This window comes from Chionomys nivalis, chromosome X (assembly GCF_950005125.1).
Source record: "Chionomys nivalis chromosome X, mChiNiv1.1, whole genome shotgun sequence".
NCBI lineage: Eukaryota > Metazoa > Chordata > Mammalia > Rodentia > Cricetidae > Chionomys > Chionomys nivalis.
Genome location: NC_080112.1, coordinates 22,295,968 through 22,323,655, shown reverse-complemented (window position 1 = coordinate 22,323,655; position 27,688 = coordinate 22,295,968). Strand labels below are relative to the sequence as shown.

Below are 27,688 nucleotides of genomic sequence, written 5' to 3'. Positions count from 1 at the left end.
ATTCCTCAATTTTTCTGCTAATAAAGAAAAACCCAATGCAGGGAGCAGTTTCTTTCTTTCTTTCTTTTTTTTTTAAATGTATTTATTATGTATACAATATTCTGTCTGTGTGTATGTCTACAGGCCAGAAGAGGGCACCAGACCTCATTACAGATCTTTGTGGGGCACCACATGGTTGCCAGGAATTGAACTCAGGACCTTTGGAAGAGCAGGCAATGCTCTTAACCTCTGAGCCATCTCTCCAGCCCCAGGGAGTAGTTTCAATGGCAATAGGAGGAACTGCCTCCTGGCCACCAGTGATCTACACAAAACTTTTTGCCACCTACCCATACACTTAACCATCAATTGCAAGACAGTTTCCTTTCTTTTTTCCTCTCTCCTTTCCCTTTTCCCTGTGCCTCTGCCCCTTTCTCTGCCCTCTCCAGAATCCTCCAGGGCACCCAGCAGTGGCTCAACTCCTTCTTCTACTTATCTTTCTGCAGCTTTGGATGTGTGCTCTTCTGCTTCCTGATGCGGAAGTTCCAAATCTAAGGACTAAATCTCTCAAATGTTCAAAGGTCCAAGTCCCAAGTCCCAAAGCATGGGGCTTCTGTCCTGTCAGTCATTCTTTAAAAAAAGAAAATCTAAATTGTGGGGAAGACTAGGGCAGCGTTCTCAACCTTCCTAATGCTGCGACTTTTTAACACAGTTCCTCATGTGGTGACCCCCAGTCACTAATTTATTTTCGCTGCTAGTACTTCATAACTGAAGTTTTGCTACTGTTGTGAATCATAATGTAAAAATCTGATATGCAGACTATCTGATATGGGACTGCTGTGAAAGGGTTGTTCAACCTCCAAAGAGGTCGCCACCCACAGATTGAGAACTGCCGTTCTAAGAGAAAACAAACTAATATAACAAAGTGGCAACCATTCAAGAGAGCACGGCATGGCTTGGGGCTCCTTCCCAATGCGTCTGGAACTAGAACTTTGTGTACACAGAAATTAAAGATGCTCATTTGAAACCAGTAAGCCTTCCACCTCTGCTGTTGGCTCTGGCAGTTAGAACTATGTGGTGGACAATGACCTTTCTCGACACTTTATACGGACAGTACATAGCTTGAGGCCTGCTACTGTCTGGATCTCAAAAAAAAATCATACATTGAAAATTAATCATCAATTCAACAGTATTAAGAAAAGGGTCCTTTGGAGAATAAGTCAAAATGTTCAGCTATCCCATGTGAATTAGTGCTCTTACAAAAAGCCTGGCTGGGGCTCTGCTCGGTCCTCATTGGCTTTCTTGCCCTGTCCACCAATTGAGAACAGCATGTTCTTGTCTTTGGAAAAAGTTACCAAGATGCCATCACGATTAAAAGCAGAGCCCTCACCCAGACACCAACCCTAATGACACCTTTTTCTTGGATTTTCCAACCTCTAGAACTGTGAGAGCAAAGTTCTGGTTTTTAAAATTGCTCAGGCTTAGGTATCTTATTACAACAGAACAAGCAGCCTAAGACACAGGCCAAAGTATCTGCAAGCTGGAAACGACTAGGATTCTTGCTAGTTGCCACATTACCTTAAGATAGTAACTGCTAACAGGTTGCTGTGGTTTGGAGGTTAGCCCCCCCCCCCCCCCCCCCGCCAAGTACAAGCATGTTAAAGTCATTGGCCACTAGTCTGTAGTTGCTGGGAAGTTGTGAAACCTTTAGGAGGTGAGGTGTAGGACATTATACCACTGGGGCATATCCTTAAAGGAGATATTGGGTTCCTGACGTCTGCTGCTTTTCACTTTGCTTCCCAACTACTAGGAACCAAACAGCTTTGCTCCTGTGTGAAGGGTCTGGGAAGACTGCAAGCTAACAAGGCCTATGTTGAGTGATGGGTGGGCTATGCACAGGGAGAGACAGAGCAAAGCGATTCATCCCCTCCTCTAGACCGCAAAGAATAGTGGAAGAACCAAAGTACTAACTGGACAAACTACAGCCACCAGACCTCACTTTTCTGCTACCCAGTTACGACACAGAGGGTGATAGACAACACTGCAGGGGAGTGGTGAGGCACATTGCCTCAATGGGGACTTAAGTATAGCATAATTACACACACTCTGGGAACCTGAAGGAAACTGCGATGGGGCCGTTGTCATATACATACCAGAGAACTCAGCTTCTCCTGCAGCTGCTGGTCCCCACTGTCCATCCAGTCTTCCACGGCTGTGTGCTTTCCCCTCTATTATTCCTGGCTTTCCTTCCACACTCCTGACTAGTCCCCTAGTGGGTAGAACCTAGTTAAGCTATTCCCCAAAAGCTAAGGAGCATTTCATATACCGTCTCTGGGGGGAAGCTAGAACCTTCATCATATTGTATTACAGCATGGGGCACTTAATGAGAGGTCGGTGAATGAGTCAACATGTGAAAACACATCCATAACAGGGGAAACAGAGAAAATAATGAAACTCACTTTTGCATTCAACAAGTATTTATTAACACAAAAGCGAATAAGGCTTGTCCCTCTGCTCGCAGGACCTGGTGCAGAGAGGCAGACAATCACAAGGCTACAGTAGAATCACAGTTGAAGTACTATTCATTGAGGTGTAGACAAAGTAGTTTGGAGGCACAATAGGAGAGACGGGGGCGATTATCTAATCTATGCCTGCATAGGGGATCGAGGGAAGGCTCCAGAGAAGTCATCTGTGAGTTGGTCTCGAAGGAATGACGTCCCCAGGTGTATAAGAAAGGATCCTTGCAGGATGGGATTATATTGATCTAGGTGAGGCTAGGCAAGTGAGGGACTCAGGAAATCAGGAATGGGGATGGGGTGGGTGTGACGAGGAAGAGGGAGTTAGCAGGGCTGCTCAAACACAAAGCCACAGTTCTACTGTAGAAATTAAAGATCGTGTTTCCCCATGAGGCAAAAGACTGGAAGCAGAGAGGGTAGGTGTTTCTCAGACACGGGTCCCTGCCACTTTCTCAGTCAGAGCATGGGGCTGAAACATCAAAAGCCAGAACTTCACAGTTAGGATCTAATTTCTCTAAGCCACAAAATTACTAAAAGCTTCCTTTCAGAAGCTAAGGATGTATATGAATAATTACTTCTAAATGGGAAAAATCTTGATGTCATCACTTTTTCCAATATAGTTAATTCTGCATTGACAAAAAACTAAAAAAATACATATGTTCACAAACCATTTTTGTCTTATCATTACTCTCTTTCATTTATATATTTTATATCCATCTATATTTCAATATACTTAAGTACAAAATAAAATTTTCAACTTTCAAGTACATTCTTATTTACACGTCTTTCAGTTGTCAATTTGTTTGCGAATATTCTTTTTAAACTTAAAATTTGTTTCTATAATGAAATCTCTGTAGTTGAATTTATATAAGGTTCTCTTTTAATATTTGAAATGTTTAGGTTTTGAAATCTTTAAAACCAAATTTCTGTTTCCCTGAATTGTTCTAAACTTTCTTCTTTTAAATCACTTTATCTGTTTTGAACTTAAAATTTCATTTCATTCTATATTTTGACATTTTGAAACTATTATAGGCATGCTTCTGTAAATTTTGGTTTTCCAATGCATATATTTTATGCTTTACATTTTTAGAATCCATGCATTTTCACCTTAAACATTGAGTTTTTAAAAAGATTTTTTTTTACTATTTTTAAATTAAAGTGTTTCAACAACTACCTTATAAATTTTCATATTTCATCTTAAATTGTAAGAATTTCTAAATACTCTATTTTCACATACTAACAATTTGGAATCATTTTAAATTAAAAACATTTAAAAATACTTCTAAAATACTTAACTTAAAATTTTGACATTTAAAATGTTCTCTTAAAACTCTCAAAAGTGTTTTTAACTTTTCTCTTTTAAAGCTTTAAAGTTTTTCTTTAAAATATTTGGTTTTTCAGACTATTTGTGCACTCATAACTAGAACTACAATCAATTAAAAACCCATTTTCTAAAAGACACCCCCACACTTAACACATTATCTTTGAAGAAACAAGAAGCACATAAAAATTTCAGATTATCTGCACCTCCCTCCACCTTGAGACTTCATTTAATATGCTTTGTGACCCCTTTCAACCTTTCCTCCCCTCCTCCCAGTTCTTAAGGCGAAATGGTCACTGGTCAACGGTTTCTTTCCATAGACCTATGGAACAGGGTAAAATAGTTCCTTTATGCCAAAGTGTTACTTGTCATATAGGTGTTATGGTCACTGTCTACTCCAGGTAGATTTGTGTGTTTCTTTTAGAGGTGCTTGCTGTTGTGAAAGCATTCCAATTGTCCATTCCAGGTAGGCTTGTCTATCACTGCAGGATTCTTGCTCTTAGTTTTTCTGAAAAGCATTCTGGATGAGATCATTCTTTCTCTATATCCTGCCTGTGATAGAACAGTAAATACCCTTCACTATAGAGTAACTCTTCCATTGTGGCCTTGGTGACAATGGCATCATTACAGCTAAACCACTGGTCTTTCTGCTGACGTATGAAGCTGGTATAATGACCACTTTCCAAAGTTCCATGGTGGTTAATCACTGCAAACAAAGAATACTTATTCTCACTGGGCACAGAGTCTGCTAATGGCTGGCCTTTCATTATGCTTTCTTTAGTAGAAGCCAAAAAGGGTGTCATGTCCAGCTCCAAAGGAAATGAGATAAAAGTATTAATCTTGCGTCTCTGTTTGCCTAAATGTTCAAATCGTTTCAGATGAAAACAGGCCACGATTGGTAATTTCTTCATTGTAAGCTGTTTGGTAGATTCCTGGTAGCTTTGGCAGTGACTGCATTTGATTTTGGCACTGCTTCCCAGGTCCTCTGGCCTTGTAAACCACTGTAGGCAATCTGTAAGTGAGGGAACTCCTGGTTTGGGGCCATTCCTACTCGCTGTGCTACTAGCCCTGTCTGAGGTATAAGAGCCAGGCAAATCCAAACTGATGTCCCAACATGGGTCGATAGTTGTAGAGACACCATGACAAACTTGACATGTTAAATCTGACTGCAAGCCACCTGTAAAGATTTGGTCTATGATGCAATTACAGCAGTTGGCGTTACCTTCCTGCTCGATGCTATCATCTTTGCTGTGTCTATGCAGCACGTCTAACATTGCAATAAGAAACTCATGGGCATCCTGCTGTCTGTACCCAGCTAGATGTTCAGCATGAATCCAAATCAGGTGCAGCAATTTATACGGAATATGAGGACTTTGGCTCCCCGAGTACATCGCTTGAAAAAGCGAGCACATTTCACAGACCAAGCATAAGCTGGGGCTTGTCATTGTACACTTGTGCTTGTCAGAAAGGAAGAAATCTTTCAGTAGTGGAGTATGGGTAAGCGCCTGGACAATACAATTCATAAAGCAAGTGTTCCCAAGATTAATTAACCCTCTGAGGCCTACGGTATAATATTCTGTCTTTTTCCTCCTCTTTTTCTTGGGTTTTACCACTGTGGTCTCCTGTTCTTTCGACTCACAGGTTGATTGATTTTCTTCAGCCTCCAAGGTCATACTCTGTTGAGAGGAAACATCTACCGCGGTGGAAGTTAGCAGTCCCAGAATTTTCTCCTTTGTTTCTTTGGCAATCTGCTCTATGTCATTGTCATATACATAATCCTTACACATAAAGCAATATATAACGCCATGATAGAGGTCGACTGCTAAATTGTGTTGCTTTGTCTCTGCGTGAATATGGATATGCTTCTCAGTAAAGCATCCAAAATACACACAGGAGAGACAGGAGTGAAGTCTGTTCTTATGGGTATTACACACACGACATATGCAGGACTTTGCCTTACGTTTTCTAGTCTCCGGTGTCCCGCTCCAAATGAAACGCTGATAGATCATTCGCAGGTTCTTCCGCCAGTTTTTAGCTACTTTTAAGCTTTCTATATGTGGGCAGCCTGTGGGACCCTTATCAGACCCCACCTCCAGCAACCTGTTCTCTGAGCCCTCTGGATCCCCAGAACAGCCTTGGCCATTAGAGCAGGTTTTGCGTGTTTGGGGTCTAGGTCTGGGCCTGGACCTACGCCTGGATTTGCGCCAGGCCACCGACCGCGTCGTGGGCGGGGGTGGAGGTGGCGGCGCTGGCGGGGGAGGCGGAGGTTTGGCGGGAGGCGGGGGTGGGGCCTTTAGCCCACGCCCTCCCCGGGAGCGGGACCTGGGCTGGGGCCGAGGGCGGGGCTTGCGGCGCGGGCAAACCGAGCTGGTGTGACAAGCAGCCTGGCTGGAAGGGAGCACCTTCTCCTCGCTGCCACTGCCCCTCCTTGTTAAGTTCTCCGACAAGGGCTTTGGCTCCGGCCACGGCTCCGGCTGCATCTCCTGGGCTCCCTGTGTACCCCGCATCGTCTGCTCCATTCTCGCTGCTTTCTCTGCCTCCTGCTCCAAACAGGCTCCTCGACCTGCTCCCGAACTCCAACTGGCGACGGAGCGGGAGGACCGGGACGCCTCTCGAACGTGGGCCATCGGCTCACTCCCAAGCCTGGGAAGAAACGCGTCTGGAAATGAGCTCTGATTGTGGGTGGAGGGAGACAGGAACTCGTGTGGACGGCCAGCCCGGCGTCATGGCCGCGGCGCCGTTAGCCTCAGCCCCTCCCCCTGCCGCGAGCCCCGCGGGCGGCCGCGGCTCCGCCCCTGCACCGGGACTCGCGTGGCGTGCCGAGCCCGCGGCTACCTGCTCCAAAGGCCGCCAGAACTGCGGGTACAGGGGAGGGGGAAGGGGGACTGGCCTGAGCTTTAGGGTGGAAAGGATGGCAACTCTTTATAAAAGGCAGAACCCTCTGTCTTTTTCGGCGCTCTGTGCAGCCTCGCTTTGGTGCACCTTTCCCTATGTTCTTTCCTTGCATCTTTAAAACCCTTGAGTCAACAATATATGTTAAATATGGCTGAAAGGAGGTTATCTTTTGAAAAACTGACTGAGAAGAAAGTGTCCCCTGGCTCCTTACTTACCTATGCTTCAGCCTCTACTCCTAAGCGCACTTGCTGTATGCCACGCTCTAGCGCCCTCTCTTGCTCTTTCGTTCCTGTGCCCTCACACCCCATTTCTTGCTCCTGTCCTCTCATTTCCTAGGGTTTCCCCTAGAATTCAGACTCCCTTCACGCATGACCACCCCCATCCACAGTGCGCGACCCCCAAAGTGCCTGCTCCCTCCCCCAACCTCAGCAGCTTCCCTAGCCCGCCGATTTGTAAAAAGGTTTGGGTTGTTACCTGGGGCCCCAAGGCGCTTGATGTAGAAAGTCAGCTGCTGCTGCTGTCCAGGCGCTTCTCTGCCAGTCTTCTCTCTGACCTCTCCTCAGGGCTGGTCACAAGGGGGCCGCCCCCTGGCCCCTCCCATCTCCACGTATGGGCCCCCAGCCCCGGATTCAGGCCTCCAGCAGTGATGAATGGCACCGCTGTCCCCCTAGGCAGAAAAACCCCTTCCTGAAAGGGATTCTACCAGAGGTAACAACAGCCACAGATTTTAGAGAAAGATCTTGGACAGACTCAGGCTTCACCTGGCTATGGTAATCTCTACAGGAAAAAAAAAAAAAGAAAAAAGAAAAAAGAAAAAAGAAAAAAAGAAAGAAAAAAGAGAAAAAAACTAAAACAACAACAACAAAAAACTAACCAAGGTGGGGTTAAGAATTTACCAAGATGGCAAATTCTACAGTATTCCTTCCGGAATCTTTAAGATTCCGATCTCAAGAGTAAAGTGGAGAGGTTATTATTCTTGAGAGTGGAGGAGAGGAAAAAAAAATAAGCACATGATTCAGGCTGAAATAGACCTCAGCCCAGCAACTTGCTGCTTCTACAGGGAAAAATCATAAACACTTTGAGCCTCAGTTCATTGGTCAAAGACAGAATAATCCTAACGTGTTTACACAGAGTGGCAGCGTAGCCGTTCTTCCTGGCATCCTTACCATTTGCAATCCTAGTATTCTGTGTTCAGGTTAAACCAGTAGATACACAGTGAAAACACTGCGGTGGGTGAATGCATAAAGAACCCCCTGAACAGGGTGCTCTGCCTGGTTAGATCCAGAAAGCTTTCCTGCAAAGCTGATCCCAGAAATATTTTATCAATCTGTCTTCATTGTATTTCCACATACAGTGGTGCAACAAGTATCTTAGATGTATGCTGATAAAGGAAACACTGGAATCAGGAAAATGTCTGTCTAGCTATTTGCTACATTGTTTCAGAATCTGTAAAATACCTTCCCCATTGAAACCTAACCCAGTTCAGTCTCCCAGCCTGGGCCTGTTCTGCACTTATCTCAATACCTTTAGGCCAGTATCCCAAAGGGGAGATTGCAGCCTCTGCCTGTCCTGACTAGGACTGTGGGGACAGCATTATCAACTGGAATCCACACCTTTGGGGACTCATACTACAGCTCAGGCTTTTCCAAGATTCTGGCCTCCCTCTAAGATGTCCCCTCCTTTCTCCCTAGATACAATGATTTACTCTCCAGTCAGCCTTCTCGGAACACAGAAGTCAGGAGAGGGGGCTCTCTCAGGAGACAGGGAGGACAGCATATCAAACCACTTTCCATCCTGCCACCAGGGCTGCTGGGAAATATTTATACAACCTCTTTCCAAGATGATGCATCTATGCCAACCAAACATCCCCAGAAACGACTCACAGCAAGGGTTTTCTGCTGATAGTCTGCTGCTTGCTAGGTTGGGAGGGATGGACCACCGGCAGTGTCACTGAGTGGCCCTTCATCCCTCCTCATTGATGTGGGAGTTACTGTCTTCATCTGAAAAGCAGGCTGCCTTTGGGACTTATGCCAACCCCCCAGTGTGTGTGTGTGTGTGTGTGTGTGTGTGTGTGACTGTGTGAGTGTGTGTGTTGAAACAGTGAAGTCTCATTCAGCATTCACTTTTGCTTGCCCAATGCTCTTATCTAGGCCATGTTAGAGTGATTCCTTGAATCACTGCAATGTAACTTCATCAAACTAAATGTCCTCTCCATAAAAGGTGATGTGTGTGGGGACAATTTTACTTCAAATGGCACATGGTTTAGATGTGTGGACATTGGTAGCCAGGTCTCCAGAAATGCCATCACTTTCTGTGACTGAGGCTTGCTGTATCAGTTAAATAAGGGCTTTGGATCAATGAATCTTTACTATCTGCTGGCCGTGGATAAAATGCACATATCATTTAAAACTGCATGCAGAGCATTGTACATCATGTTATATGAAGCCAGCCTTTCTAAGGGAAGTGGGTTTTTGAAGCTTCTGGGTAATTTAAACTTGTAAAATAAAAGTTGGGGCACACAGAAATTCTGCTGTTGCTCTAGGAGTGGAGACTGTTTCACTTGGCTGATTTGGGGAGGTGGTTTTCCTTCCTTGAAGACTGAAGCTGTCTGATTTGAAGACATGAGTTATTTTTGCCACGTGAATTTTCATTGCCATTGTACATATAACAGGGGGGTAAGTGAGGTACAGTCCAGGGCCCTGTGTGACTCTTCAGAAATCCTCAAGTGTTTTAGGAAAAAGAACTGGGAAATCTGTGATTTACTGTCAGCTTCCTGCGCATTCTGACCTTGAGTACTTCCAACCAGTAAAGCCATCCCTCTTGTCCCATATTCAAAATATCACCACACAGGCAGCCTGACATTCCAACATCTTTTCCGTGGACAGCAACAATGGCTGCCACCACTTAGTCCTATGTCCCGGTACTAACCTGGTGGCTACATAGAGTGAAGAAAACAAGCAGTGGCGATGTTCTTCCCCTGTGTGTGTCTCAGAATGGCAATTAAGCGAGTCCTGTTCCTTTCCAATAGTGCATAAAACACAAGGTGGGCATTGTGTTGAGCAGAGCAGATCTTCCTATGCTCTGTAATGGGGAGTTGCAGAATGAATGGAAACAGTTTTACATTGCCCTTGTCTTTTCAGTGGCAGATGGATGAGAAAAGTCATACTTGCTTAAAGACAAAGACTCAAGGATCCTCTCTCTTGGTTCTTTCTTTGAGGAAGATACCATTCTATATGTCCTAAGCTGTCCTTGAACTCACAGTCCTCCTGCCTCTCTCTCTATGTGTTGGGGTGATAGGTATACAGGCTTATGCCTAGCAATTCTTTGCTTCCTGTGTTCCTGGTTTCATTAAAGTCTTTAGAGAAATGAAAAATGTCCCTTCCAAGATGAATGGCCTAAGCTATGGGGGACGATTGTTGGTGTGACTCAATTGAATTGATGAATGTTGCAGGTGCAGGGTATTCTGGGAACCACCACTCTCTCTCTCTGGCAGGCAACCCTGTACCTTAGAGATTCAAATCATGGCCTGTGACCACAAACTCTCGTTTTAATCTTCTGATTCAGCAAGGCAGATTTTGCTTTTTCCCCACAAACCAGTTGTAGAAAAGAAACAACCTAGGATTTTGAATCGCTGTGACAAGTGTATGATCGCTCAGAGGCCTCTGCTTTCAGTGGGACTATGGTGTCTCACAGGGGGAGATTATTGACCCTCATCCCCTCTGCACCACACCTGACCCAAAGGTTTTGCTGTTTTTAATCTGTGATATATTTCGTGGGAGTAGGAGTAAGTGGTCATGGAAAACAGGACGGGTCCTCTCTACCTCTCAGTATTCTTCATTAGAATTGACGGCATTGCCTGCCCATGTATGTTTCTATAATGCACTCCCCTTTGGTGTGTGCATGAATTATGAGTTGACCTACTGTGCATGAGCTAGATGCTAGAAAGAGCAAGTGTCCCTCCCACGTGTCAGGTTTTGACCCTGTATTATATGCTCTGGACCTGCTTTGTCCACCACCCATCTCACAGTGTCCTAGTGACTGAAGACTTGAAGTCCTTCCACCTGCTGAGTGAATCCATCAGGCCTGTGTAGACAGAATGCGGTGGAGTTCAAGGGCCTCTTGCAAATACTTGTGCATATGTGCTTAAGCAAGCTGTATTGTTTTCAATGTTTCTGCAGCTGGGTGGGATTCGCTCCTATGCCTGCGTTTACAACTGAGGAATTTGTAAAGGGGGAAACTCAAAAACATGGAAAACTGTTTTTGAGGTCCTATTGGCCACACTTAAATATGTTCAATGTGTAAAAGGGAGTGGATATGTTTCCATGTGCCTGTTGCTTTCTTTCTTCAGGTGCATGTATAATATTCATATGTGTGAGCTTAAGGTTAGAATGTGATTTTTTTTGAATGCAGAAATTTGTTTACTGACATTTATTAAAGATTAACAAAGACGTTCAAATTCTCTGCTTATTGTTGTATGCAGTTTGTATAGTGAAGTAGTCGATAGGGAATGAATCTGAGTCTAACTCTTCCTTTCCCACAAAGGAGAGTTTTGATCCCCACTTCTTAAAATTGGACTTTACACGTGCATTCACACGCAGACATGCACCCACACACATACCAGCATCTACCCAAGCACTTCTGTGTGCTTCCCATATACACAGACTTTGGGAACTTGACTCGGGTGGTACCTCGTCTCACCCTTAGGAATGGTAGTTGATGCTGCACCCTGGGAGTATTGTCACTCTCACCTCTGGGAAGGAAGGGGGTCTTCAGGGACAAAGTATCTCCCAGTCAGAAGAACATACAAAGTGCAAGGATCCCTTACTAAGTGGATGTTGTCCTGAAAATGGTCCTGGTATGGATGAACAAGTGCACGTTCACTCCTCTGACACTGAAATCCTATGTGCATCCTGATGCCTTCTCTGCCAAATTCATAAAACAGTTCCTGCCACCTGGATTTTTTCTGCAGGTGCCTTAAGTATATGTGCCTGCATGAGTGTGTGTGAAAACACAGCACAGCCAATCACCTTACATGGAGATGTATATTATACTATATACAATTTGTTTGTTCTTCAAAGGCAATGGCAAACAGTTGAGCCCATTTAAATGAAAAGCTCTCAATTAAAGATTAGGGAGACATTCTTTCCTCCCCTCTTGGTGGCTTCTAAGTTGCTGAGGGTGGCTTCCTTTATCTGCTAGCATCTGTGCTTGGAAGAAAGCCTAGAGACCTGTCCTCAGGATATTTTTGTGTTTCACTTGCTGTTGATCCCATGACAGGGCAATTATGCTATTCACCTGTCCTAATTTCTGGGCCTCCGCCCCACCTGGCCCCTCACTAGTCCAAGCATTTGACTGTTTCCAATTTTTTCATAGTCCATTATGGAAATTTTGAAACACATGAAAGCAGAAAGTGTGCTACAATGTAATCAGTGCACTCCATGTACCCATTAAGCTCAAGAGTCATCAGCTTCAACAATCATTAACTTTTTTCAAATCCCGTTTCATCTTTCCTCCATCATCATCCCCGCCTCCTGGGCCCTGCTGAGGAGCCAAGTACACACATCAAGTCCTTTCCTGTGGGAATAAACAGATAAGGACATTTTAAACATACGCTCCGAACCATAGTATAGTCAAGACGATAAGCAGGAGTGACCCAACAGCACCCACAGTCCAGTCCTCTCTCTAGTCCCCGGTTGTCCCAGGGAAGGTTTTCAGGGGATGTGGAGGTCCGTGCCTATTCCTGTGCTTGCTCTGTCTGTGAGAGCCACACCGCGTGCAGTCCTTTGTTGGGAGACAGATGAGCTGTTGTGTGGGCTGAAGGAAATTGCATAGAATCTTGGTCTAGAAGGACACGTGGGGGATGAGAGGAGTTAAGGACACCCTGTCTCTTGAGCCCCTGGTTGACCCTGGACGCTTCTGGAAGACCACTTCTTCTCCTGTCTACTCTAAAGTGTGTCTTTACTGCGCTGCCTTAGCCAGCCTGTTTTCAGTAGGTGAGCAAATAGAAACAAAGGGGCTTAGTAGGGCCCACGTGCCTTCTACTGCCATGTGGTATGGTTCTGCCTTCCCCAGTGAATGCTTTACATTTCTCTGGAAAGCACAATCAGCTCTAAGGACTCAGAGTTGATTACTTCCTTCTAAACCTTCAGAGTATCAGGACTGTGATAAATCTCAGCAGGATCACTGGGGAACTTTGCTTGTCCCTGAACTCACAGTAAACATCTTGAATGGGGTGTAGGGATGAGGGGACAGGCAAGGAATTTTAAAAAATTATTTATTTAATAAAAAAAACCTATCTTTTCTCATTTTACATATCAATCCCAGTTTCCACTGCTTCCCCTTCATCTTGCTCCCTCTGCCTTCTTCCCGTTGCCCTCCCCCCATCCTCACCTCAGAGAAGGTAAGGCTTCCCATGGGGAGACAACAAAGTCTAGCACACCGCTTTGAGGCAAGACCAAGCCCCTCCCCCAATATATCCAGGCTGAGCAAGGTATCCCTCCAAAGAGAATGGGCTCCAAAAAGCCAATTCAAGCACTAGGAATAAATCCTAGTTCCACTGCCAGTGACCCCACCGTCTGCGCCTGGCATACAACTGTCACCCAACTTCAGAGGGCCTAGTTTGGTCCTATGCTGGTTCCCTGGGTGAGGACTTTGAACTCCATTATAGGACGAAAAAGGCAGCTTGAATCTCACTTTAAAATTTCACAAATCCACTCGTTATTGCCCCAGTGCTCTACAGGTCGGAGGTTCTTGGGGAGTCACAGGAGACCTTGACCAGTTGGGGGAAGTGGAGGCAGGATGCAGAACAAAGAGAGGGGGCACAGAGAGAGATTTGGTAAGATCACCTCACCCCGCCTTCATGAAAATGTTGTAAGTGAAACTGTGGGAAGCTTGGCAGGAGTGGGGCTGTAACCCCCAAGAGAGAGCCCTGTGAGTTAATGCCAGGATGATAATATACTTCAGTCTAGCTGAAGTGATGCCACATGAACTAATACCTGCACCTCAAAAGACCATTCATGACCCATGTCCTCTGTTAGGAGACATTAGCTCCTCTGAGAGGAGCTAGGGATGTAGCCCAGTTGCTAGAGACCTTGCCTTGCATGTTGTAAACACGGGGTGGTGGCAAATGCCCATAATCCCAGGTCCAGGGAAGCAGAGGCAGGAAGATCAGGATTTTGGCTGCATAGTGACTTCAAGGCCAATTTGGGCTTCTTGAAACACTCTCCTCCCATCGCCCCCTCCAAACAACCAAAGCCACAACAACCGCTAAAAAAGCATTTTCCAAGTTTGACAGTTTTTTCATGACAGGGTTCATGGGTTATCTGAGAATTTTGGTGAGCATAGGCCAGTCACTTCGATTAATTGGAAGAGAGTTTGGCCAGCTCAGTCTACAAATGGGATGGACAGACATTCAGGGTGGTCAGCACAAAGCCATGGGGTAATGAGACAGCAATCAGACAAAGTCTAACATTATTATTTAATATAACATCCGTTCAAAGAACACAGGAACGTGTGTGTGTGTGTGTGTGTGTGTTCATCATGATGGCGATTACATATGAAGACAGTGTGATAGTTATACACTGGGCAACCTAATAAGTATTTCTGCCTCAACTATAGTCATGCTTCCAAATCCACTTTGCTGGTGTGTCCATTTCTCCCTAGTGTTCTAAAAATGGCTTGCAAGTGGAGTTAGTGGAAGAAAACACTGGATGCGTGTTCTGTCACTGTGGTAGGAGTGGGTGTCTACTAGAAAGGTGTTGGCAGGAATGTGATTCCTCCAACATCCCTAGAGAGACAGCCCCTGTGTTCTAGCAGTCATCCTTAGTGCTCAGGAACTGGAAGGTGCTTCTCCCTAAGATCGGTGTGTGTTTCACAGTGACTTCCCTGCTTTGGTTTCTCTGTCATTGTGTGCCCTCCATGCTGTCAATAAAGAAGCCAGCCAAGTGCACTTTGGGGCATGCACTAATGCTGGATGGCCTTATCTTTACTAATGATACCTACGTAGGCTTGCAGATTGAAACACTAAATGTGAAGGTTGAGTACCATTCATCCCACAGACAATGTCTGATGAAATAGATTAGAGCCAGTTGTTACGGTAAATTTTAGCCTGGGCACTCACACTGGTGACCACCTCGAGTTAATGCTGACCTCCCCTGCGGTAGCCAGCCACATTTTCAGAAAAGGAACAGTCAAATAAGGAAGCAATAGCCAAGTTACACAGACACATTCTCAATACCTGAAAGCTAGCACGCAGTCTGGAGGGGCCTCTGAAATCCCCTACTGAAGGTCACTACCTACCTCTAGGCTCCTGATATCATGTCTACAGAGAGAAGAAACCATGTAAATAGACTGTAGAATTGATACAGTTACTTCAAATTTAGGGGTCAAAGTGGAAGAGCCTGAAGGCTGTTTACCCATGTATCTGATCCCCTCTCATTCCCACTGGAATGTAAACTTGAAAGCAAGAGTCAGGATAGAGAATGAACATGTGTCTTCATATTTGTGCACTTGCAAATAAAAGAGTGAGCAATGGGCTTCAATCCCTTTCTGTGTGCCAACTGTTGTTGAAGTTGTAGTTGCCATAACACTCTAGTATTTGAGAGTTCAATTAAACGCTGGCCTCCACGGGTTGATCATTTGAGTACCCAGAGCGCCTTACCCTGTGACAGTGCTTATGAGCCAGGAGCAACTTTGACTGCAAGGAAACCCACGCCATTCCATCTCCACCTCAGCTTCATGAGCGCTTGATTGACTTAATGCTCATTTGCTTATTTAATCATTCATTCATTCATTTATTTTCCCATTGAGTGCAGTTCGTGCTGGCCATATGCTCAGAGGCTTGGGGTCATCCACTGGGTCACTGACAGCTTCCAAAGGCCACATTCCAAAGAAAACCAACTCTCCCTTCCCCCAGCAGCAATCAACAGCCAATAGCTGCTGGCCTAGGGATGGAGCCCCTCCCCTCCACGCTGGAATTCTTAACTGGGTGATCTTGTGCTGGTTCCATGTAGGTGGAGAAAGTCCAAGTTCTATCCAGGCGACAACCCTTCAACGCCCTCCCGCCTATGCTCGGGCTCAATCTGCTTTTTGGGTCCTCTTCTGGGATGTGCCCTGAGACTTGGGGCTTAAGCTGGTGGTTGTGTGGTGCACGGTTTCTGTAGGGGTCCCCCTGGGTATGGCTGAGCACTCACAGTCTCTTATTGTCAACACTTTGAAGAGTGATGAGCCCACGCACCAAGCAGTACCATTGCAACAGTGTGGAGGACAAAACAAACGTGCGGACTCATGTGTGTGTATTCATAGTGGACAGGGCTATAATGTCGTGGTTTGAAAACATCAATAGGTTCTCCCGTAAGGCCTAAGCTCTTTTGGCCTATGGTTCTGGACCTTGTTTACACCCAGTCCCAGGCCTGATTTCCTCTGTGGAGCAGGCCTAGAACCCAATCAAGAGTGCAGTCATTTCCTCCCATAAAGGATGTAACCACAGTTGCACCAGGAGGAATCTCGACCTGGCAGGTCACCTAGTTGGAAGCAGGCTGCAGTGTTGGGACAGACTGCTGATGCCTTCTTACTTCCACTGCAGCCTCCCAAGCAACCTGCACAGCGCCTCCTGCTTCTGTGTGAGCTACCCAGCAGGGAGAGAATCCTTTCCAATTCAAGATTGATTGCTCTGTATCCTGCAAACAAAATGTGTGGCGTATTCAGCAACAGGAGCCTAACCATCTAGTTAAGGGCGGCAACCAAAATCAATGGCAATACCCTATGTTGCTGTGAACCAGTCTGTCTTAAAGAGTGGGGCAAATGTCCAGAAAAGAGTTAATATATCTTTGCTTTTGTTTAAAATATATCTTTATACATGAGTGTGGACATGTGTGTAGTCTCCTGGCATTTATATATTTCTGTTCTAACGCATGACAGGAAATGGACATATTAGAAAATGCTCACAAAAGTTAAATTGTTTTGTCAGCTCAAATTCCTCTCAGTTCCTAGACTAAGTGAGTTACTGAAGCATAAATAAAGCTTTTTTGGATGTACGTAAGGAAGAATTCATAAAAAGATACTATCTGCGTGCCCATTGTCTCCATTCTGGTTGTTACAAGGTGGTCCAAATAGTCACTGCTATTGTTTGGGATGTAAACTGCCTCTCAGGACACAAGAGCTCCTGAAGGCATGTACAGGAAGCCCTCTCCCAGATGATTGACTGTCTTCTCAGAATTAAGCTGGGTAGGCCCTGCTGTTCCCCAAATTTCAAATGATCCAAAATGCAAGACCGTGATTTGTCTCTGTGCTTTCAGCTTCCTTGAGTAATTAATATGCTTAGCTACAGAGGCAAGCAGACAACCAAGGAATACGATGCACACAATGGGAAGAAAGGCGGGGACTATGTCCTGTCTTCATTGCCTGGCAGCTCAGGAGAAAGGACAATCCCTTGAAATGCGATGACTTCCTTAATGCTTGTTATGACAGAGCCTACTTCCTTAACACTTTGGTCCATTTCAATATGTTGGTCAGGAAAATTGCTAACAGTTCTGTGTAGCAGCCATTAGCGTTGATTCATCTTGAAGGTAATGGAATATCATGGAGGCCTACATGAAGAAGTGTTCGAGACACTCTGAGCTTCTCCTGCACACTGTCATGTAGGCTGTAGAAAGACTTCCCAGTCTGGCTGTTTCCCAACCACGTGAAACACCAACACACCCTCGGTGCCCTCTCTTTCCCAGTGGAGTCCATGAGCCATATCCCCTCAGGGTAGGATTCCCCAGGATGGCCCGTGTGGTGCTTCATTGGTGGTGGGGCCATCAGCACTGAACCAGATCAGGAAGAGAGGTTGAGAATAGTTGGTGTGAATCAAATCCATCAAGTTAGATATCCAGCTGTCAGGAGAGTAGGCTGCTGCTGTTTTCTGGGGTATGTGTGTGCCTGAGTTAGCACCTGCCCTTGACCAGCCAACCTCTTCCTGAGGACCACACCGTGTGAACAAAGCGCTCACTCTCCCTGTGCACAAGTGCCCTGTGCAGCAGAGCTCACACACTGTATCCCCACAGTACGCATGGAACACTCTCTAGTGGGCAAGAATGGATGGGGTGCAGAGTGTCCTGTCCACTTCCTCTCTACCTAGATCAATGACTCCTACCTTGCATATTGCTCTCCTCTTCCTTACCATAGCACGTACAGCATACTCCTTGAGACTGACTGCACACTCCTCTGCCTCGTTCTGTGCTGGAATTCTGAGGCTTGTTTTCCAACATAACAATGTCTACTTTCATTATGCAGGCCAGTCTCAAACTGGTCATGCAAGGAAGTGAGACACTGGCCATGTCTCTGACCCCTGGAGCTGGATAGTTTGGGCACTAGGAAGTGGGGTCTTTGGTGTCCTGGTGTTCCAAGCCGGTTTCATGTCCCACCATCTCAGAGTATCTGCCTGAGGAAGAGCAACTCTATTGTTCCACTCACATTCCCTGCCTCTCAGAGAAGGGGTAGGCAGAGGTGAGAGAAAGGGACAGAGAGCACACGGAAGACAACGAGTGGGGGGCAGGAGAGATAGGCAAAAGAAAGAGCAGGAGAAGGAAGAACACAGACACAGATAGGGAAACAGGACAACAGCAGAGTGACAGTCAGCGTCCTGGAGGGGCCAGGTCACACCTGTGAGCCCTTGTGCCTCTCCACTGTGTGTTCCAGGCCGAAGCAAAGGGAAACATTCCAGGCTTAGATCCCCATTTTTGCTCCAAATGCAATCATTTGTTACTCACAACAAACTTCTTTTCAGCTGTCTGTGTGATTCCATGTGTGTGTGCGTTGGTGTGTCTGTGTGCGTGTGTGTTATTGACAAGCACTGCAGTGTGATTTCCTCAGATACTTGTGAGGAGGGTAGTAGTTGGAGGTGCAATAAATCCTTCAAGTCCCTTGGAGGGCCCTGCATGGCTCTGTGGTCCTTCCTGTCCCTGTGTAACAGAGACTGCATGTGTATGCTCGCAATCTGCATCTCAAAGGCACCTGTGAACTTTTAGATTTGTTTGCGGTCACCTAGAGCTTGTGGTATGTTTCTACGGTGCGTGTATATGGCAACTCATAATCTGATGGCCAATGTGCTCAGCATACCTGAATGTATGTGACTTAGCACATGAGATTTTCAACAACCACCACCCCGGGATACACACAGACACACATAAGAAAATATGTTCTGATGATTCTGTACTTTGCAGTACCCTGAAATGTGGGAAGTGGCTCTCTGTCGCTATGGGCACACATGTGTTTTTAAGGAGTAGTTTATGTGTTCACGGTTGACCTGGAAGACAAATTAGGGTATGAGTTTTAGGTGGAAGTCAGCTTGCTTCTCTCACTTTGGGGCCCAGCACGCCTGAGAGCACTAGCCAGCCATAGACCTGTGGAGAAGATCTCTTGTGGGACCGAGAGAGACGGGAAAGTCAAGTTAGAGAGAGCACATAATCAAATGTGAGCAGGGAGACAGGGTGCAGGGCAGGAAGACAAGGGCAGCCATGTCCAGTGCAAAAGCAAAGCAGTTCCTCCACAAGCAGCTGCCTCCCTGGCTTACTCAGTGCCTCAGGGCCCACAGTGAGAGGCCAGAGGTAGGTAATGGATAACAGGCAGATGGGCTGCAGCCCAAATGCGGGGGAATGCCTGTGAGGAAGCAGGTGTTGTCACAGAGCAGAAAGGGAAAGTGTTTGGAGGAAAGGGGTACCCTGCCAGGCTGGACTGTGTGCCACCTTGCTCATATCTCAGCCTCATGATGGGTAAACGAGGATGGAATGAGTCCCTGTCTGTGGGGCAGAGACAGAAGTCAGCAGCTGGCAATGCTCAGATTGGCTCCAGGCATGACCTCTGTGCAGATGAGCCTGTCTCTGCTGAGGGCCAGAGAATCTTCTGATTATCATTTGGCTTATCTCTGCCCTCCCAGAACAGTCCCTAGAGGCACATAGTTCTTTTTCACCTGCAGAGTCTGTGAAGGGAATCCATAATTTCCCAAGCTCAGGTGGAGAAATCAGTGCTGGAACAGCCCCAGGTCAGGACAGCTGGGTCAGCTCTGATATCTGCCCTCCATCCACCCAGGCAGCTAATTTCAGCAGCCTATTCATGGGGTCCACATGAGAAAAGAAGCATGTGGTTTACCTGTGGGACGCTGTGTGTCACTTTATGCGTGTGGGGGGAGCATTTGTGTGATGACTGTGTGTGTGTGTTTGTGTGTGTGTGTTTGTATGTGTGTGTGAGAGAGAGATGAGAGAGAGAGAGAGAGAGAGAGAGAGAGAGAGAGAGAGAGAGAGTTTGTGGTGTAAGTAGGGGAGATAATCCCCATGTGTATCCACCTCAACTCTAGCAACTGACATGGCAAAGTGTGTGAGCCACATAGCCCCCCTCTGATGATAGAGGCTCTTGTAAATTGCTTCTCCCCGATGACTCACATGGACATTTTCTGAAGTCATGCTAAGGTGGCTGTGATAATTCGAGTAACAACTGTGGCCCTTATGAAACTGTGACAAAGACAGACAATGTATAATGAGGGAACTGTGGGCACACCCTTCCTCGTAGGGGACATTGTGGCTTTGGCAGAGTTTATTCAGAGGTTCCCATTCAAACACTCTGAGGAATGCTACCTTACACACTATGTCCTTTGGGATAGGCGGTGAGGTGGGGGCAGCCTCTGGGGCTGATCCTCCTGAGGAAGAGCTAACACCGTGAGCCTCTTTGTCTCCATTAGAGGCTAAGCCAGGCTCTCTGATGTGTCTCCTGGATGATTTGTTGCATAGTTAGCACACACATACCACAATTAGGGGTCTGTGTCACTTAGGAGACTGTCCCAGACACAAGTGGAGGAATCTCCACCAGGGAGGTCACAAATTCTAACAGCATGGGCTGACACTAGGGAAGGGCTCCCACCCAGCTACAGAATATGTGTAGAGGCTTTAAATGGTCGTGACCTCATAGGGAAGGAGAGTGCCTGTGTTTGTGTGGCTGCTTTTAAAATCAGCGTCGTCATCACCTTCCTGTCTATGTCTTGAAACTCTCAGCTCGAATGTCAGCCTAGACAACCTGTGCGTGTCGCACTAGGGCCATGTTTCCAAACTCCATTTTTTTGGAGCTCATAAACATTTGCACCAGGGGCGTGAATTTTTCTAACACACATGGGCTACAAAGACAATTCTGCTCAGGCCTTCCTTGATCTAGGTTAAAGGCCAGTGCTGCCCAGGGTGGAGACAAATGCCTCCTGTGGAAAACTGCTGCCTTGCACGATGTCTATCCAGGTCTGAGGTGGAGTGCACATTTAGGAAGGTCTGTGTAATGCAGCCAGAATCTTACTGCAGACAATATCAAAGAGGGACCTGGGGTTTGGATGCTTTAGCCTGTTCTCTTTGTTCTAATAGTCCACACTCCCTCTGACTGGTTCTGCAGAAGTACTGATCTGCCATTGACTGATGTGAGGAAAAGGGGCCAGCTTTACTTCACAGCACAGCGAGAGACCTCAGTCTGAGATGAGGATTCGCAACCTTCCTTATGCTCCGGCCCGTAACATTGTTCCCCATGGTGTGGTGTCCGGAATCTCAATACCATATGCCTTGCTCCTTCAGATCTATTATTGTGCTATTATGAGTTGTAATGTAAAAATCTGATTTACAAAATATGCGATATAAGACCTCTAAGTGTTTGTGATCCAAGGTTTAGAATCGCTGCTCTAAGTTCCTGAAGGTCTGCTGGGGTGTTATTCCCAATGTGTTCACAACAAAGCAGACATTGCTTATGGCTGGGACATGTCGACTGAAGGTGCATGTGGGAGTCCATTTCAAGAATGTCCCCATGTCCTCTGTGGAGTAGAAACCTTGGTCTGAGGCAAGCATGCTCCTGCAACATGCATACTTTCCATCAAGAGCACCGTCAGGAATCTGAAGCACCCATCATCGGGCAAGGAAGCTGCTCTCCAGTGCCCAGCATAATACAGTCCGGTACAGCTCCTGCCATTTGAGGAAACATTTGGCCAGAGGCTATGACAGGCCCTGTAGCATCTTAGAAGAGCCCTTCTCTGAGAACAGTGAGAGACATGTTCAGTCATAACTGCTAAGGGAAAAGCAGAGTAAAAAGACATGGAATGTCCATTGTTCTGAGGAGGCGGTTGCACATAGACCCTCACTCTCTTTTCCATGACCAGGATATTCGTCAGTTCACACGGATGGTGGTTCTGTGCTTTGGAAAGGATGATCTGAAACTACACACACGTGCAAGAAGATACACACACACACACACATACACACAACACACACTCTGTATCTCTCTTACACACCCACCTCTTTCAAACCTGGGGATCTGATGTTGATGGACATTTCTCTTTTGTTTTTAGGATGTTCTAATCTCACCCTCACCAGCTCAAAGAGGCACACTGGTTGTATGTCTGTCCAGGGCCTGCATTCCTTAAACGCAGCTATCCAACCTCTTTGATGCCAGAATTTTTCCACAGATTCGGTCTGTTTCTACTATGGGGATTAATTCCTGGGTCATGTCAGATGGGGTCACTCCTTGACACAGTCTGATATGGAGTTGGAAGGTGACAAAGTGAAGGGGACACGGCCCCACCGTGATGATCATGTACACATTTAAATCCCTAAGGAAGAGATTCATGTGTAGGCCAGCAGGGTTAGTGAGATCCAGGGCCTTTGGGTCAAATGTCAGTGGAGGACAGTTCTGGGTGTTGTGCTGTAGTGTCTGTCTGAGTGGCAAGCTGTCAGAGGTAGGGAGTGAGTGACACAAGGAGCAAAGGTCACTTGGCTCCTCAGCCTCAGGTGCCCAGCAGTTCCAACACTCTGCTGTTGCTGTGCTCTCTAGGAAAGTGGGGATGGTGCCAGGCCTAGAGGCTGTGGCTCCTGAAAGCAAGGAGGCTCACAAACTAGGGTGTCCCTACCACTGCAAGTGGCTGCCAGCTTGAGAATGCTCCTTTTTGGTTTTTGCTGAAAGTTTGAGACTGTGCTTACAAAAAGACCCAGTCAGAATGCTGGACTCAGGCCTCCAGTCCCGTTCCCCCTCTGTTTTCTCTTTTGCCAGTTCTCTCCCTCCCCCGTGAGCAGCTCTCTCACTTGAGAAATGGGCATTTTGATATCATTCATAATGTGGGTTATTTCAAGCAGTAGCCAACAGTTGGGTACCTAAAGTGTGCTTGACAGTTACGTGACGTTCAACAGAGCCTGGCACAACACACAGGCTGCCGGCTGACCACAGGCAGCTGAGTTAATTGGGCCTTGAATGCCTGAGAGACCTCTACCCTTTCCAGATCCTGCTATTGAACAACCCTTGATTTGTGCTCGATCCGTGACCTCTGCCTAGTGCTACCAGGTTCTTTCTGCCTCCCCTGTGCCAATCATTTCCCTCCCTCCAATTGCCCGATGGCAGCCTTCTCCTGGCCTTCTCATGACTCCTCTATGCCCATTTTCTCTTTTCTCAACTACAACAATACAGCACGGAAAACGCTTACAGACTCCTCTGGTCCATGCTTCTTCCATTATCTGTGAAACCTCTCCAGACCAGGCTTGTCACCCGATCCAGCCATGGAAGCTGCTCTGATGAATGTTGCCAGAGACTTATGCATTGCTGGAGGCAATGGCTGGTTTTCTGCCCCCTTTTCAACCGCCCTTGTCGTCCTGTGTTTGTGGTCAGTGTGGTTTTCATGACAGTTTCCTTCTTGTGGCTCAGAGGGCACTCTTCACTTTCCTCGTTCTTATGCTTCACTTTCCTCGTTCTCCAGCTCCTAAGAATCTACTGTTCCTTCTCCTTCATATGGACATGCTTGGATTCTATTAGTTATCTACTGTCCTTCTCCATGAACATCCACATGCAACCCCAGCTTAGCTCAGGCTAATTGTAGCTCCGGAAGCCACCTGTATATCTGCTGCACAGACCATTTATGCTGGCTAGTTGTATATCAACAAGACACAACCAATTGTTGTTGGAGAAGAGGGAATTTCACTGGGGAAATGTCTCCATAAGATCAGAATGAAGGTAAGCCTGTAGGTCATTCTCTTAATGTGCAATTGCTGTGTGAGGGCCCAGTCTGTCGTGAGTGATGCTACCCCTGTTCTGGTTCTGTGCAAAAGCAGGCTGAGAAAGCCGTCGAGAGCAAGCCACCGAGGAGAACACATCCATGGCATCTACATCTCTTCCTGCCTCTGGTTGGGCCCTGTTAGTGTTCCTGTCCTGACATTCTCCAGTGAGGGGCCACTGTGGAGAGGTGTGATCCACATACACCAGTTTTCTTCCCTGGCTCATGCTACCTCATCACATCATTGATAAACCTAGCAAGGAGAGTCCTCATCCCAATCCCAGAGTTACTCTTTCAAGTTTACTCAGCTCGCATGGGTCATCTGGATCCAACATGCACTGTCCAAATTTCTGATCACCTCTCTGTCTGTAGCCCCCATTCTCCTTTGCAGGACTCCCTATATCTGGCCATACTGACCACATGTCCGTAACCCCCGGGGGGGAGAGGAAGTGAGATAGTTGAGAGAAGACAGTGAGTTCAGACTTGCTCCTTCTGCCATTCACATCTAGTCCCTCAGGAAGTCTGTGGAGGCATTCCTTGAAATGCAGAGAGAGCCTGTGTTGTTCCCACCATACACTATGGAGTATGCTCAGGAAGGGCTCAGTGCCCATCTCTGCCTGGCTTCCTGCCTGCTCTCTGTGCTCTAATCCCCTTGCCTCATTTGCTCTAGCTGAAGACATTGAGTCATGAGTGATTCTCCTGGAAGTCAGGCCGGGTCACACTGCTCAACCTCCACAGTGCCTCCCTCTACCCCCATCACATTTTCCTTGCAAACATGAGGCAGCTTCCTCCAGTTCAGTGGAACCCAGGGGCTTGTTCCTGCCTCTGCATGTGTGTCCTGTACTTTCATTTCAACTCAGTGCACCTCACAGCTGATGGTCTTTCTGCCATTAACCCAGTAGGGTGGGACACCCTCTGGCATTAAAGCCTCATCCCTTATATCAGAACTCTACTACTATAGGTGTCAGAAACTTCAACACCCTGCTCCTCTTCCTTTCTTTCCTACAATATCACCACTCCAAGGGAGTCTACCTTCCTATCATAAACTGTTGACTCAAACCCTCAGGCCCTGGACCAGCATTTCCAGTAATCTTCACAGTCTTCCCCAGCTCTGAAGTCCCTCCTATTACCACGACCACCTGGGGCCTAGGCAACTACCACCATCTTCTGTACTTTCTGACTCCTAGCTGGAATGATGCCCATCCTTCCTTACCATAGGCACCATTCATGGTGAGAAGGGAACTTGTGATTTATTCTGCCATGTATTACACATGTAGACCAGAACTATAGCTGAACTAACAAGTATATAGTGTGTGAAAGGATGATTTTTAGGGCATCTGTCAGGATAATTGATAAAAGCCAGTTCATTTTAGAAGACTGTCGAGCAGAGCTGCAAACAGGAGCCTCGCTGATAACATCTGGAGTGTGGAGGGGGTGCCTGGCACAGCTGCCGCCACACACCCAATAGAGCACTTGGCAGGGTGCCTTGACCTTTTTTTCTGATCCCTCAGGTTGTCCTTCCTCATATTATTCACTGTAGCGCTCCCTCTCTCTACTCCTCTCTTGCCTTGACAAGGTCTTGGTCCCTCATCCATTGGAGCGGTCCAAGACCCAGGTGTTCACTCTTGCTCCTTTGTCCTTGCAAATTGAAACTGCAGCTTCCCCACTGATTTCTTGGAAACACCTTTTCAGCCTTCTGGGTTACTCAATGAAGACCTCATTGTTTGCTGTCTCATCTCCACAGAGCCGAAGGCTGAAAGAAGTTGCATCAATGTTACTACTGAGCATGCTCTTCAGCTCACCCTCTTCCATAGGCCCCATTTCCTGACTCTCCTGTCCCCACCCCCTCCCCTCCCCAGCCCCCAGTCATCATCTCACAGCCACTGGGAATCTCTCCCTTTTGCAGCTTAGTCCACTGAAGGAAGTGTTGCCTTGCAGTTCTTCAACAGTGTGGTGGGAGGTTTGGACCCTTAGGGAGACGAGCCTAGCCCATGAAGGCTCTCCCCCTCCCACCCCAGGCAATGCAGGTCATCCAAGCCTTGGTTTCCACAATGAAGCTGGGCAGTGCCTCCTGCTGAAGCTGTTGGATTCCAGCAGCTATGTCTGGTACAGTGCAGCTGGAGGCTTATTCCTGTTCTTTCCCCCGTGTAGGGATTCTCCTGCTCTGGGGTCTTCTTGAAGCTTCTAGGCATGTACACAGGGATAGTCGCATTGGATCTTTAGGCCCAAGAGAGTCATCGCAGACTCAGGCAGGCATCAGATGGACATAAATTACATCTAGCCCTGAGCTAGCTGGGACTTCTGTAAAACTTGTCCATTGATCCCCATGGCCTGGCAGGGACAAAATGTGACACTCTTCTGGCACGCATGAAGTGTTTAAGAATATCTCTGGTACAGCCTCTCCTACTTCCTACCTGAGTTTCCCAACTGGGGTTGAATGACTGCTTAGAGGAACCTCTGCGCAAGGCAAGGAGGAGACCCAGTGGATCTCCCCGTGCCTGGGGTTGATGGCAGAGGGCTGAACCTTCATTTTTCCCTTGAAGGAAGAGACTCCGTAAGTGTGCACTGGCAAGCTATAACAGATTCAGGGTGGCCAAGAGAAAGGAGCTCTGGGAGTGTGGAGAAAGACTTAGGATTGTGTCAAGTTTGTCACTTCAGTGGATCTGGCCCTGAAAGCCTCTTGCTGATGTCCTTTGTTTTCCCTGGCTGCCCACCTCTTTATGTAGACCTGATGTCACCTGTACCTCCAGAGGTAAGTGACAACCTTGTTTGTGTCTGTCAGGCTTCTCTGGCACTTCCTGAATCATAGAAGATGCTCATCATATGTGCTGGGACCTGCTGAAGCTTGCTTCATGGGTTCTGCTTCCTGTTTCAGCCTCCTTAGCCTGCACACTGCTGGCTGTGCCTTTGGGCTTTGCAGACAATCATTTTCCACCCTGCCCTGCACCCTGCAGCTGGGCCTTGTCTTCAGCCACCAGCCAGGTGAAACTGTGGTGGAAAACGGCAGAAAGTACATGGGTCTCTGTGGTTTGTGTGGCATGCCTGGGTCAGGCACCTGTCCTTCATGTTCTCTAGAAGGAGACTGCAGTGTGTTTTCTTAGTCCTCTCCTTGTGGTAAATGTGGTCAGCTCTAGGGCCTGAGATCTCTCCCGAGTGTCCTCAGCCAGGTAGTTAAGGAGCATGGTGAGCAGGTGCCTATATCTCCACATCTGTAGTTCCCAGATCACCTCAAAGCGTACTGAAATGGCAACATTACCTTGTCCTTGAAAACACCACACAAGGCACACACCCTTGCGAGCGTGCACGGGCACACAAGCACACACACCCACATCCACCTGCCCACCCCTCACCCCACCCCCACACTCACACACAATGAAACATTTGAGCACTGTGAAGCACCTGAGAAACTCTAAGTTCCTTGTTTCAGGTTCTATCTTCTCTCATGTTCCCTCAACATGCTGAAGCCAGCTCTTTCAGAGCCCTGCTCCCCAGTGTCCCAGGGTCACTGTAGGTATTGATGATTTTATTTCCACTGCCTTATTGTAAGCTGTGACAGCCAGCTGTGGGGCACTGGCTCTCCTCCCCCCTCCTCCTTTCTTACCCTCTACTCCCCTCATCAGGACCTGTGTAGTTCATTGAGGAATGTCTTATTCCCTAAATTTCTATGTTGCCTTCAGTAACTCCAGATTTACTCCCACACCCCAGTATTACTTTGAGAAAGTAAATTGACATAACCTCCATAATTTTATCATCGTCTCCCACTGTTGATTTTGTGGGTCCCTTCAGCTGCCTATTTTTTCTCACAATCCTGTTACAATTGCTGAGTAGAAACAATTCTGAAAGGAAGAGATTCCATTTAGTAATTAGTGAAAATAGGCATTTTTATTTTCAGGCCATATGCAACCTACAATGAATAAGTGATTTCGATTAGGAAATTATGAGAGC

The 27,688-nt window shown here is 46.8% G+C and overlaps 1 protein-coding gene across 1 annotated transcript; it reads right to left on the bottom strand.

Moving 5' to 3' along the window:
- Positions 1-3,958: 3,958 nt before the first annotated feature.
- On the bottom strand, positions 3,959-6,517 carry Usp51 (ubiquitin specific peptidase 51). Its single transcript, XM_057760301.1, has one exon. It carries the CDS (start codon positions 6,438-6,440, stop codon positions 4,344-4,346), a length of 2,097 nt encoding a protein of 698 aa, XP_057616284.1. The 5' UTR covers positions 6,441-6,517; the 3' UTR covers positions 3,959-4,343.
- Between the last annotated feature and the right edge of the window lie 21,171 nt (positions 6,518-27,688).